This window comes from Lepisma saccharinum, chromosome 4, assembly GCF_977018435.1.
Source record: "Lepisma saccharinum chromosome 4, izLepSacc3.1, whole genome shotgun sequence".
Taxonomy (NCBI): domain Eukaryota; kingdom Metazoa; phylum Arthropoda; class Insecta; order Zygentoma; family Lepismatidae; genus Lepisma; species Lepisma saccharinum.
The window spans coordinates 54,657,820-54,679,913 of record NC_139232.1 but is presented as its reverse complement, the minus strand read 5'-3'; the positions used below and the strand labels follow the sequence as shown (position 1 = coordinate 54,679,913).

At 37.0% G+C, this 22,094-nt stretch overlaps 1 protein-coding gene across 2 annotated transcripts in view; it reads left to right on the top strand.

The window, feature by feature from the left end:
- Positions 1-13,711, top strand: part of LOC145987156 (deoxynucleoside triphosphate triphosphohydrolase SAMHD1-like) — a 295,372-nt gene extending 281,661 nt beyond the window's left edge. For both annotated transcript variants that reach the window (XM_083121664.1, XM_083121663.1), the window contains exon 10: positions 12,254-13,711. In XM_083121664.1, coding sequence (XP_082977790.1) covers positions 12,254-12,374 — 121 coding nt within the window. In that variant the 3' untranslated portion in view covers positions 12,375-13,711. The remainder of the gene's footprint in view (positions 1-12,253) is intronic.
- Positions 13,712-22,094: the final 8,383 nt, after the last annotated feature.

Genomic DNA, 22,094 nt, shown 5'->3' with positions numbered 1-22,094 from the left:
GAAGATTTTACCGGTTCAGCACTTACTCTTAAAATGGAAAAATCATTCGTTAAATGTCTAACTTGATACCGAATATTCTCCAACTTATCATCTAGAACCTCATATTTGTTAGTAATCTCTGTAAGTTGTTGTAAGCAACCCTTAACAGTAATGTCATTACTAGATATTTTCTGTTGAACGGTTTGAACGCTCAATTTTAGATCTTGAATAGTTTGTCCAGACTTAACACTAATTTCGTTAAATTTACTATTCAACTCATCAATAGCAACTTCATGTCCACTAATGTTATTAAACAGCTCCTTCATAATACTTTTATTTCCATGTACAAGGTTGACTAAACTTTCAAACTTCTCTTGATTCATTTCGAGTGTTTTCTTAATTTCTATGCATTCATTTTCTACCTGTTTTACATGAGAATCGAAAACCTCTCTCAATTTTTTATGTTGATTTACACACGTAAGAGAAACCTCGTTTATCTTCTCTTCCAATTTCGTGCTCAAGTTGACCACTTGTTCCTTTAGTTCATGGGCGCATTCCTTTCTTTCGACCAAATTATCAAACACTTTCTTTTCGACTCGTGCTGCCAATAATTCGAAGTCTTGCCTTAAGAGACCTGGTGCCTACATTACTTACACTGGCCTCAACACTATTAATATCCGCTTTGACGTTACTTTCAACACTGTTAATATCAGCTTTGACATTAGCTTCAACACTACTAACTTGTTCCGCGGTGCTACAATCACAGCACGATTAAGTTTTTCGTCCCTCTTCTTTTCCACATAGGAAAAGTTCAGTACTTACGTTCCAACATCACAGACGCAAAAGTTGAATTCTTCCATCTAACAGCTACAACCAGATTCTAACGACGTAGACGATCGAGTCCTCCTGTTCGTGCGCCATACTTATGACGACGGGAAGTAATAAGAATCAGTTTCCTTGACTTACTATTTATTCAATACGAACACGTAATTGCAGGTATTACACCCCGTACAAACGTCAAGCCACTGCTCGCTACCCAGTCCGACGTCAAGCGATCTCCCGTTTCAACTGCTAGCACCGCCCCCTAACCACCTCGCTCGAGCCGCGAGGCATGAGGAGCTCTGAGATCGTTCACCACGTCACAGCGACGTTTCTACCTCCATACACTCTAGTACAAAATTATTCACATTATACAACTGTCATAAACTGTTAATTTAATTTGATAACAAGAGATGAAATTCGCGATAGGAGAATACATTTATTCCAAAACAATGCATAGTTTTTATTTCATCATACATTATTTTGCGTGATTTATTGTCGATGTAGTCCACTGCCGGTGTTTCTTTGCTGCTGACCTATTTATTGCATCTGTTGGAGAGACTTATTTAAATGTCTAATTCTAATGAAACACTTCTTGTCCGGACATACGGTATTCTGATATAACTTTTTCGTGAATATCCTGGAATTTTTCCTTTAATATCTTGCATAACGAAGTCATAACGCTGGGAGCATTTGCATATCTTTCTCCGTGGAAAAGTGCAAATGCAATCTCAAACTGTTTTATGGTGTCCATCCATTGATCTGATGGAACTGTAAGCCCTCCACGAGATATAATGGCTATCCAATCACTGGAACTTTCGTCAGGAACTAGAAATGTTGTGCCTGGCTTTCCCAAATGTTTGTTGATATGGCGACACTTGTATGCGATATATCCACCAAGATAACGCAATACATCCAAATTAACGTCTTGATCACATTGTGAAGTTGTCAAGTCTGCATGTAAGGTCTCATGTGAAAGTAAGTCTAGATCTACTGTAACCTGTGACGTGTTCTGAAAAGATGTTACAAATTTCTCATCAACAATTCCTATAAAAAGTTCATTAGTTATAAAATCTTTTAAGTTTTCTTCTTGATCTTCGGTAGTTTCTGCACATTCCTGGCGTTTTTCAGAAGCAGAAACTGGAGCACTTGTACAGTCACGGACACTGCCGTCTTGTAATGAATACATTGACTTTCAATGGAATCGTTACAAGCCGGCACTGTCCGTGACTGTACAGAGGGGAATGTCGTAAGCATTTCCTGTGAGCAAATTTCTGGAAACCTCTTTATGGTATTTTCTTGACTTTGGATATTAAGACCGTAACCACTACGCAATGGCGTTTTGTTGTCGTAAGGACGTCTAGAATTTAATACGTCGAAGGCATCATTTACTAGTTGGAAGAACTTTGCTTCACGGTCTTTGTGTAACACATGTTGTATGGCGCATGCTGTGTGGCGAGATACTAATCTTGCAGCCATTTTTACATTTTGACGGGCACGACCTTTCACATTTATGTGGGCATCTGTTATGTGATGAGTTACTGTCAGTTCTGATGCCTGGCTTTCCAGAAGTTCTTCGATGAGACTTCTCTTTATTAGTGTACCACTGGGTAAAATAAATTCCTCGTCCAAAAAATGGTTTCGTAAAAGCTTTAGAAGAAGGGTGAAAAACCACACCTTCCTGTTAGAGTCAACAGGATTGAAAAAAAAAAAAGTTTTCGATGTATCAATACACAATTCCTTCACCACCTTGGCATTCTTTCCCCCCATATCACACGTGACTGCTACAATTTTCAATCCTGATTTCTCACATTCTTCGATAATATTTTGAAGTAATTTACTTGTCATGGTTACATCAAAATCATAATACACAGGTTGCTTCCACTGAACACACAAACCTCTAAGCATGACTACTTGGACATTATTATGTGGTTCTAATATTCTTACATCACGCGAATCGTAGCAGATGCGACTGTCAATATTCATTTCGTCAAACGAAAGTACAGTAAGGCATTTCATATCGTTAAAATCACTTGTTTTAGCTTTCAACAAACATAATACTTCATTTAAAACTCCAGGTCTGCATTTAAATGATTTAGTCCACTTTTGAAGAGTTGAACGTCCAGGAAGTGGAACGTTACGTTTTCTCAAAAATGCATATGATTTTGTTGAGAGAGCCCTCAAAGCTAATGCATTTGCAATGTCTTCTGAATTCCACCTCACTCGTTTCCCTTCACTTAACAAGCACTTAACCTGCCCTTTCGTAAAATACCTGGACAATATTTTGTATACTTCCTTATTCACTACTTTGTTTTTATAAGTCTTTGTCAATAGCAGTTTCCGTGCATTCTTCACAGAACCTAAATATTTTGCTTTCTTTAAAGCTGCATCGTGTTTCTTTAACGCCGTGTTTTTCGCTGCATTAATCTTCTTTAAACATTCGATTTCAGATTTTAATTTGTTAATTTCCTCACGAGCTTCAGTAACTTCCTGTAACTTGATGATAGATTGAGTATTAGTAATTTGACTGCATTTTAGTTTAATTGGCGAGAGTCCCTTTAGCTTCGACATTGCCCTGCTTCTTATCTCTCTTGATTGCAGGCGCTGTCTTCTTGCTTCAACCTAAAAATAAGACAATATTGTAAGTATCACAATAATTACTAAGTTCATGGTGGGTGAGAAATAACTCTCTCTTAAAACTTAAATGACCTCATATTCATGCAAGGTGGTGCCCTTTCGTATTTTGCACGCACTGTTCGTGACTGACTCGACATCAAATTACCGGGACGTTGGCTGGGTTTGTCGAGGTCCACATGAATGGCCAGCAAGAAGCCCAGACCTCACCCTACGTGACTTTTACGTGTTAGTTTATAAAACAAAGCCAAAGACTTTGGATCAGTTGGAGAATTGCATTCGGCATGTTCTGGCACATGTGGAATTTTAACAATTGTGCCTATGTGAACTTCTAGCACTTGTAAAGTTGTACCATTCTACTGTGCGATGTATAACTAGTTCCATTAAAATCGATCAATTAATATTAAGGTTATTAAATATTTCTAATAGCGAGTTATTTTTCACCCACTCTGTAGTTTATTTACACTTTCAAATTTACATATGGTATGTATTTGTATGTTAGCTATTTTACGTTACTCTTCAGATTCTCCAAGTTGATTGCGATTAGGATGAATTTTTATTTGTGTTTTTGTTATTTAGCATCTCTTTCCTTCCATTTTGGCTAACGATGAGGATAAGTTGTGATTACATTAAATTGATGAAGGGACACTCACAAAGAACAAGCATGCCCACGCTGGAACTTGAACTCTGGAACTTCGGGAGAAAGATGGAAAAATCAGGTCTTCAGCGTGACAGTCAGACGCCTAACCGACTGGACCCCTGTGGCTCATTTGAGCTCATATAAAATAAATTCAATTCAATCCAGCAACACGAAGTATTAGATTTTGTATGGTGTCTTTAAATTAGATATATATTTATGCTATGATAAATATATATTGTAATGTGACTGACTCTTTAAGCTTTTGGTGCTTGTTCTACTTCTCATGACAATATATTGTGTTATTGATTATAATTAAAATATCATTGATAGAACTTTATCCGTTTTGATACGTATGCATTACAATGATTATCTACACAACCTCAATGTTTGACGAGAATGTTCAAAGGATGTGCAAGGGCAAAACGTCTGTTTTATAAGTCGTATATTACATTTTCTCAACTATTTGTATAATACAAATTTGTCTACAGACGAGCACAATGTGAATACAAGTGTAAATTAAAATTAGTGTTGGCTATCCACGGGATATTCAAAGTATTTATTCCTCGGTGATGTTTGAGCTTCAAAGCTGAAAGGGTCTATATTACTCTCAATATTTAGTAAATAAATAACCAGAAACTGAGTTTTGATCGTGTAGTGGTTTTTAAAAGTTACACTTGTGATGATGTGGAGGGCGTTTAGAGTAATGTGGAAGTAAGTCTGAAGTTTGGAGAAACAAATTGAACCTCTTTAATTTGAATAATTTATGAAAAATTGTGTCGTGAAAAGTTAATTGTGCAACTCGTAAGTTGCTGCTGTCTAAGGCATTTTAAAAGCGTGGATAATAATAAGGCTGTAAAACATAACATTTCCAACCCAGTATTAAGACCAACACTAAGTATGTAACAATAAAATTGTAATGACACGAGCACCATTCTTGACCTATCTCACACGGGTAAGGGCAAAGAACCATTACACAATCTAAACTTAACTTTACATTGATTTGATTGATAGAAAAGCATTACTTACCGATTCTTGTGATGTGCTTGGCGTTCCGTGCCAATGCTGATTTGGAACTGCTTCGGCTCGAAGTTCTTTTTTCAAAGGCAATCCTAATAATTCATTTTTCAGGTCTCTTGTAATCTTCAGGTAAAAAGTGAACTGAACATACACGTGAATTGTTAACATTAAACTTCTCTCTTCGTTTGCAACGATTCACCCATTCCTTCTGCAGCAACTCATTTTTTGGGAAGCAAGGGTATTTTATTCCAGACGATTTCCTTCCATTATTTTTGCACGTGGCAACAGAACAGACAAGGTGATTTGTACTCATTATACGGGCACTTCAAGAAAAGGTGCGTACACATAAAAATCGATACATTTATGGCAAGCTTCCGTAAACGCTAACGAAGTAAGTTCGATTCTGTCCTCTTAATGACGTCACAGCGCGCACAGGATCATGGAAATAAATCTCGGAACCTCGGGAATGGCATACCTAATAAAGGTACCTTGGTGTCTCCCCGTTTTTTTGTGGATTTGCCCCAAAGGTAACTTAATATATAAGGTAGCGCCATCCGAAAATTGCCGATCATGCACGAGCGCGTGACGTCATGTGGGAGGATCGGTTATGCTCGGTGCCCCTTCGGTTATGTTCGTTTGGGGCTTGGCCGAAGCAAACGGCCGCTATCATTTCTATGCGAGGTTCAGAGAGGGAAAGTGTTTGATTACTTTGAGGGGTAAATATTAATTATCATACTTCGGGATGGTATTGAGGTATTCCTTTAATGATTAGTAACATCATTAAAAGATGCTACTTTTAAAAGAGGGAAAATTGCACAAACAAACGTATTGTAAAAATTCATTTCTGAAACCTGATCGATATATTACAAAGAAGGTTGTCCGTGTTCTCATTAGAATTTCAGATTTCATCATTTCATAAATCGTATTATGATTTTAATAAGAAACGTTGCATGCTAAAGAAGAAGTGCATAGTGAAAGAGTTACAAAGAAATAATTGATTGACAGATTTGGTTTATTTTTGCTTTTCTGTCTTTTTTTTAAATACGAAAGGAAACCCCATAAGAGGTAACTCCCCCCACTTCGATCTCTTTCTTTGTTTCCACAAGCCGGCCTCCTTGGCGTAGTGGTTAGCACATCGCACTTCAACGCCAGAGGTTTGGATTCGAATCCTGGCTTGGGCATGGATGTTTGTGAGTGTTCATTTATCATTTCATCACTCATCCCTATCTTCGCAAATTAGCCAAAAGTGGCACAAGAAGCGAAGTAAAATGAAGCAAATCAATTAATCAATATTTGTTTTCACATATACTATCACATTTACTAAATTCTCAATTTTCTCATTAAGGACAAATCAATGTCTTACCCGATTGGATTCAAATCCGGGACCCCTGGCGTCGAAGCGCGATGTGCTAACCACTACGCCAAGGAGATCGACAGAAGCCTCGGAGGTACTACGGGCCTCACAGAACGTCACAGGAGTACTATCGGATTATAAATTATGGATATTAGAGTTTGGATAACAAATAAATAAATTATATAATATATAATCTATAAATAAAAAAACACTCGTTCTTTATTTATAGAATCTCAGAGAGAGCGATAGTTTGCCAAACTAAAAAATAATCCTATTTTGTTCTCACGATGATAAAAATAGAAGGCATAATCAAAAATAAATTGGTAACTATAGATTGACACAGAATTGAATAAGCTGAATTTTGATGTAAGTCGTTTTTATGTGGTTCTACAGATTAACTTTTAATTGGAGTCCAAACTTGAATATCCGTAATTTTTAATCCGATAGTAGTCCGGTATAGTCTATTTACAACATTTAACACACCGCAGTACAAAATCCTAATATTTAGTTTTCTGACTGAATAGTTCCTTCTTATTCATTGAGAACGTTGCAATCATTTCCAGGAACATTTCAAATTTTACATAACATCAGAAAGTTTTAAAATTATACTGATATACTTAAAATCCAATCTTTACCTTTCTCCATAATGTAACTTTATTTTCGAAATTATCAAGTGAAAGAAGCAATATACAATCTAGATAAAATTTTACTCTGCATTTGAAACTTACTCTAAATTCGAAAGAATTCCCAACCTTCTTCATATATTTATTTACTGTACAATAATTTACGTACGGATCAAAGTTCCACATGCAAACATTTTTTGGAAAGTTTTATGTGGAGGAAGAATGATGAAATAGTTTGTAAGATAGTAGTTTCAGACTTTGAAAACGCAATTCCAGTTTGTAATTTGCAGATATTTTTAATTTCTCTGGTTCACATTTGGTTGCAAGTTATCGTTGTCATAGTTCTAACAAGTATTTTTTCGTATTAAGAACTTTACATACAAATGCGTGCAGAAGACGAGCCAAAGTGTACAAGTACTAATTTAACTAAGTTAACCTACTCGAAATACTTGATGAGTACTAGGAACATCAAACTTAAATGTCTTAACCTACTAATTCAAGCCTATAGAAATAGATTTATGATCACAAGGTAAATGAAACGCTTTGAGAATATCGATGAAAATATCTTAGTTTAATTAAACAATAAAGGAGAAAAGTTACATGAACTCACAATGATTGACCGTGCAACTGTACGAATCATTAATCGTTAAAGGACTTTGTCCGCAGATTTTCCATTTCCATTTCCATGTGTGTCTCAGTTGTATAACCGGAAAATATACTCCAAGGATGATATGCGACACACATTTGTACATTAACGAAGTAACTTGCATTACACTAATCTTAGATCTTGCTCTTTTTGACAGAAATGTACTACAAAGAAATAATGTAACATCCATTGGTTTATATTGAGCACAAGGGTACAAAATTATTCACAATATATTTGTGAAATACCAAAATTGAACAAAGTTGCAAAAATTTCAATGATGGGTGTAATATTCATTCATGCAATATTTACCATCGTGCATACAACGCTATGTAACTCGAATTAAAGATGTACTAAGTGAATTTCATTTCGAATAGCGTGAAAGTTATTCGAAATGCCCATTTCCGACAACGTTTTTCACAATAATGTGAACATACAAATCGCAATTAACATCGGTCTGTGTTAAATGAAATTGTTAATAATTATAAATCCGACTTACATAAAATGTACATAACAAATCAGTTAGGCTCACTACGTACTTCGCACTAGTTGAACACATTTTCAAGATATTGATGACTTTTCTTGTGGTACTGTCGGTTAGATTACGTTGTAGATTTTGAAGTTCTTTATTCAGTTAAAGCAGGTTGATAGAGGTTGTTTGTAATCTTTAATTTATTTGCTTCGTTATGCAGACGAGTGTTTTTCCTTTGTAAACGATTGAATATGTTTTCCAACAACGAAGTATTGCTTGCATATACCTTCGTCTATATATTTTTCTCTTTTCTGGCAGCATACTCTTTAGCTTGTTTAGGGCACGTCTCCTTATTGCATATCTTTCATAGCGTACATCTCTGCAAACCTTATCAACACGTCCTACAAGCGAATCATATTGTGAAGATAAGCATTTAGGAGAACTATACCATTTCCTTGATTATTTGGTACTAAAGTAATTGGGTGTAATTTTAGCGATGGCACTGCAGTTGGCTTCAGCACGTTCTTTGGTGGAAAATACAGAAATTCTGCTTTTAGAACTCGCACATAGTCTTCTTCACAATATTTGGCACTGCACACTTGCATTTTTTACATTTCGTCTACAAGCATGAATCCACTGTTTACTTACGCAATTATCGACTGGAAATCTATGGTATTTTATGTCAGTTCCTTTAGTTTTCTGGTTATAGTTTTCATAGCTTGCAGCACAATTAGACATGATTGCAGTCTACAAGTACTAAAATATAATAAAAATAAATCGAACGCTACAAAATCAATAACCTGCTTGTTTCGATTTTTGCGACGTGTTAGTAGCTAAATGTACCCCGCACCAAACTTACTGCACATAGCAACGAGCACCGTCAAACCCGATCCTCCCAGATGACGTAATGCATACGTACTTCACATAGCAACGAGCACCCCCTGAGTATTCACCTGTTTGAGGGTTGTTAAGGCAATAGTTTAGATATATGATTTTCTGACTTTTCATAATTTATAAGTAATATACTAAAATTATCCTTTAATTTTTAGAAATCCTTTGAGATTTTAATCTTCTTTAATTTCTGCAGCGTTAACATTTAAGCGAAATATAATTAATATTTGTTGTTCTATGTAATTATGTCCAAAATGTCCTGTTGAGAAAGAGGCCGTCGTAAAGGAGCATTCTGAATAATTGAATGTGGGAAGGTAGTGTTCCTATAGGAGAGTCCTAACTTACTGATTACAAGAAAGTGACGCTCGTAGAGAGGCACCTGTCAGGAGTGCGGCCGACAGTGGCTAGGTAAGCTTTGGCTCTCAAGGGTTGTTTTGCCACGGGTAATGTTTTTTTTTTTTTTATGTTAAGAAGGTTGTTCTAGAACAGGGCATAAAAACAGCAATGATGATGCCCTAAGATACTACTAATTATTTATGATATCTAATTAATTCACCCCAGAGGAATGTTTATTCTAATGTTTGCCATTGGGACAAGAAGATTTAGATGTATATAATAATTTAGACTTCAAAATATTGTCTTCGAAATTGTCGACTGAGTTCATAGTTATAAACAAGTTTCTCTATCAAAAACATATTTTTCATTGTTTATTTAAAAACCTTAACTGGTGTGGTACGGGTCAAAACGCTGGCAAGCATGAATTTCCGTTTCTGTAGTTTATGAGTTTCCTGGTAGAGAGCTTTTGTTCTCAGTAGCTGTTTATTGTTGCAGTGTGCATTGACAGCAGTTGCCACCTGACAGTTGCAGTTGATAGTTTTCGTATAGTAGCGAGTTCGGGTCAATCTGACTCACACCAGATCGTTTACGTTATCATTTTTTTGTGGGGTTTGGTGCTATGGCGCGAAACGTGAACAAAACTTTGGCCAACGATTGTTACGCTATACGTCGTTTGATTGAAAATGAAGAGTCAGATGATAATGTGGAAATTGAAAGTGAGGTTTCTGAGCTTTGTAAGAAGTGCAAACGGCCTGTGTGTGGAAAATGTACTGCGAGATTTTGCATATATTGTGACCCAAGTTAAGTCATGTAGAAAAAAATAACTATTCAATTCATAAACAATTTATGAATGTCAATGTTGTTATTCATGTTTGTTTTCTTAATTTCATATACTGAACAATTATCTTCAACATTAGTGAGTTCAGAATTTTTAACAAAAATATCAGTCTCTGTAAACAAGAAAAAAAATGTAAATAATAGTTGATAATTTTTTTCAACATTTTAGTGTGAAGAATTTTAAGCGAAAGTATGCTTTGTATACTTAATTAACATTAATGTAATCAATATGATTTCAATTTTATAATTATTTGATGATATACTATCAAAATAAAGAAAAGAAACCCTGGTTCATTTTGACCCGCACCACACCACTAGCGCAACTTACTATTCTGTCAAAAAGTTCCGGGAAATTGTAATTTAAAAGACCCGCGCTAATGATTTTTTAAAAATATTTTTTCCGTAATTTGGTAGCACTATACTTAATTACTATGTCAAACGTGAGCGCGATCTGTCAATCAGTTTGTTTACAGCAGCTGGTTTAATCAGTCCACTTCAGTAGTGCATCACCATTTTTACAATGAACGAAATTTTTGAACAAAGAGTTTGCCTTAAATTTTGTGTTGCGGACTGAATTTCGTGTGCTGACTCGCTAAAAATGTTAGTAAGACTTATGGTGAATCAGTTTTATCAAAAACACGGGCTTACGAGTGGTACAAAGCGTTCAAAGAGGGCCGAGAGATCGTCGAAGACACGTCTCGTTCTGGACGACCATCGAACTCTTCAACCGATGAAAACATCGAAAAAGTGAAGGAAATTATGCTCGATAATCGCCATTCCAGCTTGAGAGAGATAGCTAGTGACTTTAAGATCTGTCACGAATCTGTTCATTAGATTTTGATGGATATTTTGGGCATGAGACGCGTCGCCGCACGGCATGTTCCAAAAGAGCTGAATTTTCTTCAAAAACAGTATCGTGAGCAGGTCTCTTTAGACATGCTGGATCGCGCCAATTCTGATCCCACATTTATGGAACGTATCATAGCTGGTGACGAGACATGGGTCTACGAGTTTGACATGCAAACAAGTCAACAGTCATCAGAATGGAGGAGGTTCGATACCCGGTGGAGGCACATAGTGGTTCGGATTCCACTTTAAACTGTAGGTCCAGTCCCGATTAGCCTTACTGTGCATAAAGTGGACTTAAAACACCAAATCAACCAACCAACCAACCAATCAGAATGGAGGACAAAAGACGAGCCGAAACCGAAAAAAAAACACGTCAAAGTCGCTCAAATATCAAGGTGATGCTCATTGTTTTCTTCGATATTCGTGGTTTGGTGCATCATGAATTCGTTCCAGAGGGACAGACGGTCAATAAAGAATACTATTTGGCCATATTAAAGAGTTCGCGTGAGAAAATACGTCAGAAACGGCCAGGTTTGTGGAAGAACAATTCATGGATTTTACACGACGATAATGCGCCATCGCATAGAGCGACAGTTGTGACCGAATTTAAGGCCAAAAACACAATAAATACCATCTATCAACCACCGTATTCACCAGATCTAATCCCGTGTGACTTCTTTATATTCCCGAAACTAAAATTGCCGCTCCGGGGTACCAGTTTTGACTCGATTGAAACCATAAAGCAAAATTCGTGGAAGGAGTTGAAGGCCATACCGGAAAGAGCCTATAAAAAGTGTTTCGAAGACTGGAAAAAACACTGGCATATGTGTGTTGCATCAAATGGGGCCTACTTTGAAGGCCACAAAATAAATATTGATGAATAAATGAAAATTGTGCGTTTTATTTAAAAATTCCCGGTACTTTTTTGACAGAACACCACACCAGTTAAGGGTTAAAGAAAATAATACTCCTTCCCATAAGTACATACAATCATTTGGTGATGGGTATGCACAGTTTTGTTGCCTTCTGAAAAGTGTTATAAGCTATTTTTTTAAAAAAAACAATAATGTCACTATTTTCATACATACTATTAAACTATATTTTAGCTTCCTGCGGGGTTATAATTTGTGTGTGTTAATGATTATGAACTGTCTCGTAGGAGAGAGTTTAAGTACACGGCTGTTCAAGTGCTGTACAAGGGCGCAGAAGAGATTCATGTTCCAGAAGATATACATAATACCATCATCAACTTTCTTCGGCGTTACAATGCACCACAATAAATTCTGTGTCAGACAAGTTGCTTGTAATTTGAACTGATCCATGCTGTTGCAACTTAGATGTTATTTGTGAAATTTACTTTAGTTTTAAGAAATGAATACACGCACAGACATTGAAAATACATTAACACTTACTCAACTTGACAAGTCTTGAAATATTCTGTCACTTGCAAAGTCCTGTTTGTAACACGTGTACTTGAGAGTTATTGGTTGATTTAGCCGGGGACTCAGGGGCATGTGTCCCCGAAAAGAGATAGCTAAGAATAATAGAAGGTGAGATGACATTTTTATATCCCAACGAGCAAGAAAATTTCCATCAGAGAAAGACAAAAGAATGCCAAAGAATGACAAAAGAAAAAAGTAAAGCACCAATAGGTATTGCATCTACTGAATTTGAAATGTCGGCCCCGGAAATTGTCACATATGATGATGCAGGGTTTTTTCTTTCACATAATAACCCTACCCAGAGTTAAACGATCAGAATGGCCTTGTTAATATGCAATAAAAATCAAATTAGATGTAATAATAATAGAGTTTCTTCATGCCTACACTCTGCAGTAGGGTGAGGTCGTATGTGTCAGATTAACAGCACACTTTGAAAAGACGCACGGACGAATTCTGTAGCCGTATGTTATATACCCAGGTACATCGAGCATAGGCGTGCGCAGACCCTCTGATTAGGGGGGAGGGTGCAAGAGCCATGATGAAATTACAGTCTAGTAAAGAAAAACCTCATTTCATCTCACTGTTTTATTGCATTGATGGGTACGAAACAAGGACGTTTATAGTGTGTGTCCGGACCCACCACTGTACTTGAGGAATTCCGACTTGCGTGACACCAATGATCTCTGCACACTCCCTTATTTCCCCTCTGGTTCAAAGACAAATTTACATGTAAACATAGTTTCGTTTGTCCATGTATGTTTTTTTAATTTTCTAAGCTATACTCCACTGGATAATATGGCTCTGCATAGGGTGTCGCCATTCAACACAGACAAATTTCACAGTGGGTAGAGGGCATAAAGTCGAATATATTTTCTTGCTCGTTGAGGCCTAGAAATAATAAATGTCAGTGTAAACTGTGTCAACTGATTGCAGACATGTAAGATACAAAATGTCATTTTACGAAGATTCGTAGCTTGTAAACGAGCACAAATGTGATTCACAAAACTTAAGCCCCATCACATATATATATCTGTCTCGCGCACGCATGCACACACACACACACACACACACGATATTATGTCGATAATAGTTAATATTTTATGATTTTCACAAATTCAGATTATCTTTGAGGAAAAAATGCTGAACAAACCTTGGTAAGCTCACCATCAGTGTACCCGAGTAATATATATATATATATATGTATTTATATATATATATATATATATATATATATATATATATATATTTATGTAAAAATAGTGTGAGAGTTAACCTGGTTTGATTTAATCTATGGCTGGATTCACGCGTCAGCAGGAAAGAAGTTTATTTACAAGGCGATCCACTCTCTTTTTGGGAGTGGGTTAGCAATAACTAAAATAATATCAAACTTCACAAATCATTCATTTTCTCTCATCATTTTTTTCCACGATTTACTGCACTCTTTGCTTATTATTCATTTGTTCATTTATACTTATTACTCGTGATTTTGTTCTGTAACAAATTTATTTGTTTATAGAATCAAAATTTAAATTAAGGCTGTGTCCGAAAGGTACGAAGTACAGACTTGAAGTATGGTCTTCACGGTAGTGACGTCACCTAGTGTGGTTCAAAAGCGCCAAGTACTCAAGCAATCGATACCATAGCTCGGAGTACGGATCGTTGCAGACTTGGGTCACGTGATTTCCGCACTAGTTGTTCATTTGTTTGAAATCAAACAATAGAAAGCCAGCAGCAACACAGGTTTAGGCCAGCAAGTTGTTGGTTGAAGTTTTTCTAATGTGTGGAAATGCATGTCAAACAACATTCGAAAATGCTATGTGATTTCTATGGTGAGAAACAAGTGTTTAAAACACGAGGAATACTAGTCCTCAGTTTTATCTACTGATCGTATTTGGGGCTGCACTCGAAGTGCAATTAGAAAGACTTTCACTTCCAGTCCACGACTTCAAGACCACACTGCGAGACCATACTCGGAGGATGCTGCTTTCAAGTACGGTCTTGCACAATTCGGACACGGCCTCAGTTTTGTTAGATATAAAATAAAGTTTTTCTTAACCCCCCCCAAAAAAAAACAGTCTTTTAACTTGGTCTTATTGTGCGAGGATTTAATAGAACGACCAAACAAAAAAGATAAACATTGTTGTAGATTATTCCAGTCTATCCACTTTTTACATTAAACTTAGTAATGTATTATTGTTAATACACAATAACAAATTATTAAAGTATTGTTCAACATTTCTTGACAATAAAAATTGGTAAATTCTGTAAGTTTCTCAAGGTTCTCAAGGGAATGAAAATTATTTCTGGCAAAACCCATCCCTTCTCCCTTACTTAATATCGCACCTAAATACTAATATGAACATGCACTATAATAGATAATTGCAGAAGAAATTAACTAAAGAAGCAAACTAATACGTAGTTTGAAGAATTCACGCCTTATCTAGTCAAGAATAAATCCCGAGCATCCGTGCAATTTAATGACTGTATAATCCATGAGTGACAATGAGTGTGATGTGTTTTTATGTAATTTTTCGTGAATGTGTGTACTATATTCAAAACTGTACTAATACCAATGTCCTCTAAGAATTGTCCAGATATGTTCACGTGTATTTTACTGTCTTATAAGCAAATGAAGTATATTGTTTCATTGTGAAGTTGTAAACAACCAAATAAAGCTTTTATTCTATTGAAATTGTAAAATTGTTCCTGGTGACCGTTATTTCTTTGTTGTGTCATTTAAATACTTTGCCATTTTTCTCCTGTAATTATACCCCTGGCTATGTTCCGTACTTAGGTGTGTATAAGCTGCACTTTTAAAGAAAGTAGGGCTTATATTCAACATAAACAAACCATATTTGAGACCTTTTAAACGTACATAAATACACACCACGCATCTTGTAAAACAAATATTCTGGTACGTATAACTAATGTCCTTACATATTCCTGAACATAACACATTATTTGCAACTTCCATTTCGTCACTAGCTTGTACTACTCGATTCATATTTCATTGACAAGTGACCAATCAACTCGGTCTCAAGTAATGATGGAGAGTTTGAGACGAATACTAACTGCAACTTCAACCATCTTTGTTTCACCCACGAGGCTAAAGCTAAAATTGTGCATATTATATGTAAAAGTGTGAAACTTGTTATGAATAATTAGTGCAAATTATTTATGTTAAGGGTTTTAGGTGTCTTGGAATGGACTTTGAGCCGTCATATTAGAAAGTGAAGGTCACAGGACATTTTAGCCTGCAACTTTTAACTAACTTCTATTTACAAACTCTCAGTACAGCGTCTTGAATAACGTAGTGTGGAAAACGACCCAAGAAACTGGTTCCCGAGACCGATGACAACATAGACGGCAGTGCGATCAGCACAGCTGCTAATTTTCTTATGAAAATAATGCGGTTTAGTTAGTTTTTGGAATATATTGTGTAGATTTGTTCGTCTTGAAAGGCGGTACGTGAATTGATGGAAACAGTTATATTTGTGGAGTGATTTGCAGTCACGAAATGGCATTAATTTGGAAAGAAAAGTAAAATAAAATTAATAAATAACGTAGCATGCGTAACACAAGAAGAAAATCGCAATGTGATTCCCGATGTCAGGTGTTGGATTGTGTACTAGAGTTTATTTTTCTATGTTATTATAATGTAAATGGTATCCTGAGAGATATTTCATACCTAGGCGACAGTAGTATAATAAGTTACTTTCCACCCCACACTTTGTAGGTATCCCCTTTTTCTATGGATTTAACCTCAGTTGTATGATATTATGACGACTTTTTGTGTGGATTTTATACCGTTCTACGACGTTCCAGTACGATTTTTCCAGAAACTCGGTTTTTCCCACCTCATACTTTGTAGACATGCCACTATCTTACGTGATATAACTTAACCTATAATTTTTTACGACCTTTTACGGACTAAGTGTTTTTTTTTCTTACGATCTTACGTGATAGAACTTAACCTACTATTTTTTTTACGATCGTTCACTAGTAGTTGGAAACGGTATGAGCTTTGACCTACTTTTGCGTAGGTGAAACGGTAGGAGCTGGAGGCATCCTTTGACCTACTTTTGCAGTAGTACGTAGTAGTTACGTTCAAGGTAATCATAAGTAAGAATTTCATCATAAGTAAGAAGGGCCCTCGGAGTAATCTTCTACTATGTACTTTTTTGATTTTTCACGTCCTCGAGGGGCCGCTGGAGTAATCTTCTACAATGCGTAAAGGAATCATAAAGATTTTAGTGGACCAACCCCCTCCTCCCCCTTGAACTTAGGACCTCCAAAAAAATTCGTACGCACCGTTGAAAATCTCCCCGTGTGTGTTTTTTCCCGCAATTTTAGGTTTTTCAACGCTGGGGTGGACTTGGAAAGAAAATGAAAAATATTTCGACAGGGTTTCCGAGTTATGGTCGAAATATTTTGAATTTCGCGGAATTTTTGATAGGCGACAACAGACAGAGCCATCCATATATGAGCAAAACTCGGATGTTGGAATTTTCTGCCAATTTTTTTTCACTACGTCGATTTTTTTTTCACTGAAACATGTCATTTAGAAACCTTGTGGTAAATTTTTGGTAATGGCCAATTTGAAAATTGAGTCAAGGTAAGAATGGAGGTGGCGATTGAAAGTTCGGAAAAAAATGACAATAGGTTTCTCCAATCTAAATAGAATTGGTTGGTTGAAATTTCCAAGGCGTGTTTTGCATTGTTTTAAAAAAATATAAACACGTTGAATTTTTTACGTGATCGGATTTTTTATTTGCTCTCACCGAGAAATTCTATATAAATAACATACCTGCAAATTCTATCGCATTTGCGACCATAGTCCTATAACTTGTTTTTCAACAAATTATTTCAAGTTTTAAGGTGTTTCCTAGGTTTTTCGATCACATTGAATTCTTCATGTGATCGAATTTTTACTTGCTGTCCCCGAGAAATTCTATATAAATAACATACCTGAAAATTCTATCGAATTTGCGACCATAGTTCGTTAACTTGTTTTTCAACAAATTATTTCAAGTTTAAAGGTGTTTCCTAGTGATTTCGACCAGATTGAATTTTGACCAGATTGAATATTGACTTGATCGAACGTTACGTGTTGCCTCAAGAAATGCCATATAAATAACATATCTAAAAATTATATCGTTTTTTTACTTAACTTTTGATGTTTGTGAAAGCGTATTTAAAAAATAGCATCCACCGGTTTCACTCACAAAAATGATAATACGGAATGCGTTACTTGTGGGAAGCTAATCTCAAGAAACAATTTATCAGTACACAGGACAAGGTGTAGCGAAAAGGGTTCGAGAATAAATCGTTTGTTGCACACCAAACCCTGTCCTCAATGTGGAAAGAAAATTAGCGTTAACAACCTAAAAAAGCACGTTAAGATTTGCAAAGAGTCAATTCCCGAAGTAGCGACAACTAGTCAAATAGTTCTGAAAAGAAAAACTGTCAATCCTTCGACTGATGCGCCCAAGTCAAAACAAATTAAGTTATCCATTGAACGTAAACAGATTAGGTCTGCATTAAATGGTCAGCTCGAGGATTTCTCTTTTACGTCGGAACCAGGCTCTGACATGCCTAGTTTCTTGAGCGAAACGAAAACATCTATAATAAATATTCTGAAAGATAAATTAACACATAATTCCAATAAAGTATTCGTTGATATATTTTCTGAATACGAGAAACCCGATGGCACAACGAACATTTTTATCACAGAACGAAAAACCAGGTTCTTCATGCGGCGGACATCGATAACTTGGACGACTTCTATTCTAATCTTTCCAACGTACTGGTTAAGAAACACGATGATTTTGAGGGTAGGGGATCAGGTTGGACATTGTGCGGTAGTCCTCACACATTAATCGCTCATTTAAACAAATTCACGCCTCACGAATTACGGACGAAATTGAATCAATTCGATCCCCATTTGGCATCTTGTTACATTCCCCTTCCACCTGATATTCAAAATAAAAACGCCGTGTTGAAAATCCAAAATAATAACAACAGATGCTTTCTCTGGTGCGTCTTGGCGGCTCTGCATTCGATTCATTTGTCAAATCATCCGGAGCGGGTTGGATATTACAAGCAATATGCAGATGAGTTTGAAAGTGCAATGTCTAGTATTAAATACCCGGCTGTTATTACTGATATATCGAAGTTCGAAACTCGGGCGCGAGACGGTGAAGGCAATCGGTTAGTCATTAATGTGTATTCTTGGTTTGGTTTGAGTTGTTGCTTTAAGTCCACTTTATGCACAGTAAGGCTAATCGGGACTGGACCTACAGTTTAAAGTGGGATCCGAACCACTTGCGCCTCCACCGGGTATCAAACCCGGGACCCCTCGATTACAAGGCAATGACGCTACCACTGCGCCATGGGGGAGGCCCAATGTGTATTCTTACACATCAATTAAGCATGTCGTACATCCCGTCAGGATAACCAATGTTGATGATGACAATGCTCGCGTAATAAATCTCCTTCTTGTTTCCGACGAAAATATCCATCACTACTGCCTCATGCGTCCACTTTCCCGGTTGGTCAGAAGCCAAATAACCAAATATCACGGGGAAATCAAGATTTGTCATAGGTGCTTAACCACGTTCGATGGTCGTGACCAACGTAATCAACAAAATCTTCACAGTCGTCAAATTGCTGCTCAAAAACTTGCCGACCATAAAAAATATTGCTGTGTCAACAAGTCTGGGCGAATGTTGATGCCAAAAGCGAAAGAGGTCGAAGAATTTAAAATTCATAGTGCAATGTTAGAGCATCCTGTTATTATTATCGCAGATTTTGAAGCATTTCTCAAATCACTCTCCTATTGCGAACCGGATCCCGAACTTTCTTCCACCACATCTTATCAGCTGCACGAAGCCTCGAGTTTCGGATATGTGGTTGTGTGGCGTGATTCATCAGAGAGAACAAATGAGCCTTACGTATAACGAGGACCAAATGTAATCAAACACTTCTTTGAAAAGATGGTCAAAGAGGTTGGAAAAATTGGTAGCGTGTTGAATAAATCGAAATCGATGTTTCCGTTACCTGCTACCGAATTGCAAAATCACAATGCAACTGTTGTCTGTCCGGTCTGCAATTCAGGTTTCACGGTTGATAACAGAAAATTATGCCACCACTATCATTACACCGGAAGCTACGTCGGGGCATTATGTAACACATGCAACCTTAAAATCCAAAGACCTATGTTTGTCCCCATATTCTTCCACAACGGCAGCGAATATGATTTTCACCACCTGGTTAAGCGTCTCGGCTATGATACACAAAAAATAGATATTCTCGCTCAAAATGAAGAACGTTACATCTCTGTAAGTAAGAAAGTTAAGATTCCAGGAACAAAACAAACCATAGAGATGAGGTTTCTAGATTCGAACAGATTTCTCTCTACCAGCTTGGACGCTGTAGCGAATAAACTTTCAGATGAACAATTCAAAATAACTAGAGCTAGTTTTCCCAACGTAGATATAGAACTTATTAGACGTAAAGGCATTTATCCATACGAATATGTAACCGATGAATCTAAATTTAATGGCAACACTCTCCCGCCACGATTAAAGTTTTACAGTCGACTCAAAGTTTCAGATTACGGACGAAGAATACGAGCATGCGAAATTAATGTGGGATAAATTGAAATGCAATACTCTCGGGGATTATCACGACGCATACTTGAAATTAGACGTAACAATACTTGCAGATGTTTTTCAGGCATTCAGGAAAACGGAAGCCAATATTTACAAGTTGGATCCTGCACATTTTTACAGCCTTCCTGGTTTGGCGTGGTCGGCCATGTTGCTCCAAACAAATATCAAGCTGGAACTTATTTCGGATTGTGACATGCTTCTCAATGTCTAGGAAGGATATAATGAACGAGTTGAACAAACCAGCGCGTCGCAACTACAAACGTTTATCGGTGGTGACATAAGGCATCGACGATTTGTGGCAATGTGACCTGGTCGAAATAAGCAGCGGTAATTTGAAGAATTTACATAAAATCAACAAGGGCAACAGGTATGGTCACCGTCATAGATACATTTTCAAAATTCGCGTGGGCTTTACCTCTAAAAACCAAAACGGGAACACGCGTAGTCGAAGCATTCGAAAGAATTTTCGATGAAAGTGGCAGACGACCTCGATTCCTTCAAACGGACAACGGAAAAGAATTCTACAACTCAATCTTCCAGAAATTTGTTAAATATCAAAACAGTCATCATTATTCGACCTTCAGTCACTTAAAAGCCAGCATAGTTGAACGTTTCAATCGAACCTTGAAAACGCGCATGTGGAAACGGTTCACGCTTCAGAGAAATTACAAATGGGTCGACATGCTGTAGGAACTCGTTGACGATTACAATTACACGGTTCACAGCACAATACGCATGAAACCAGTCGACGTTAAAATATCTGACAAGCGGCGTTTAATTTCTACGGTTTACTGTCCAAAGTACCGTCCCACTACCAAGAAACCTAAATACGAAGTAGGAGACCAGGTGAGGATCAGCAAATTCAAACGTAAACTTTTCACCGTAGTTCGAGTTCTACCCGGAACAACACGTATACAATAAAGGATAGCCGGGATGTAATTTTGAAAGGAAGGTTTTACGAAGAGGAACTCTCCAAAACTAAATACCCCGACACGCACCTCATCGAGAAAGTATTGCGCAGGAAAGGCAACAAACTGTTTGAAAAATGGCTGGAACTTCCGGAAAAGAGTTGGATCAATGCAAACGAAGTGATCTTGTGAGTATGTGGAACGTAGTGAAGCTTCTACCAGATTTTAAATGCCAAACTAAAGAAAAGAACGGCGAGTTGCTACCCGATAACATTCGTTGTCAAATCGTAGGTCCTTCCGATTCTGGAAAAACCAAGGTTACTGGTGGACAATTTTCTACTTGCACCGAATTGGTTAGATTGGAAGAACAGACACGTGTATGTGTTCTCCAAAAGGTTGGAACAACCGAAATACCAGCAACTGATTTATTTGTACGAGGGACTTGTTACGTTCCTAGTAACTTTCCTCACCATTTACTCTTATAGCCGGGAGCACTGAGGCTCAAAGGGTCTACACTGAAACCTATCTTCAGGGTAGGTGCAGAACAAATTCAACCAACGTCGTGAAGTTTTAATGAAAAGTTTATTTACTGCTCGAGTGTTTACAGCCAGAGTTTAGGTAACTCGCAACTGGAACTTGGAGATCAATGGTTAATAGATAATTTCGAACTTACTAGAAAGGTCAGACTAAGGTGGCCCAAACCTAGGGTTTTACAGAAGAGCGGCATACACCTATTCACTTCTTCCTAGACTTGGAGTTATCACCCGAGATTGCCAATTTAGGTTTTTACAGAAGAGCGGCTTGCACCTATTCACTTCTTCCTAAATTGGAACTTATATCCCATTCGGCTAACCTAGGTTTTACAGAAGAGCGGCATACACCTATTCACTTCTTCCTAGATTAGACCGTTCCTATTTGGCCAGTCTAGGTCTTTAAAGAAGAGCGGCTTGCACCTATTCACTTCTACCTAGACTGAC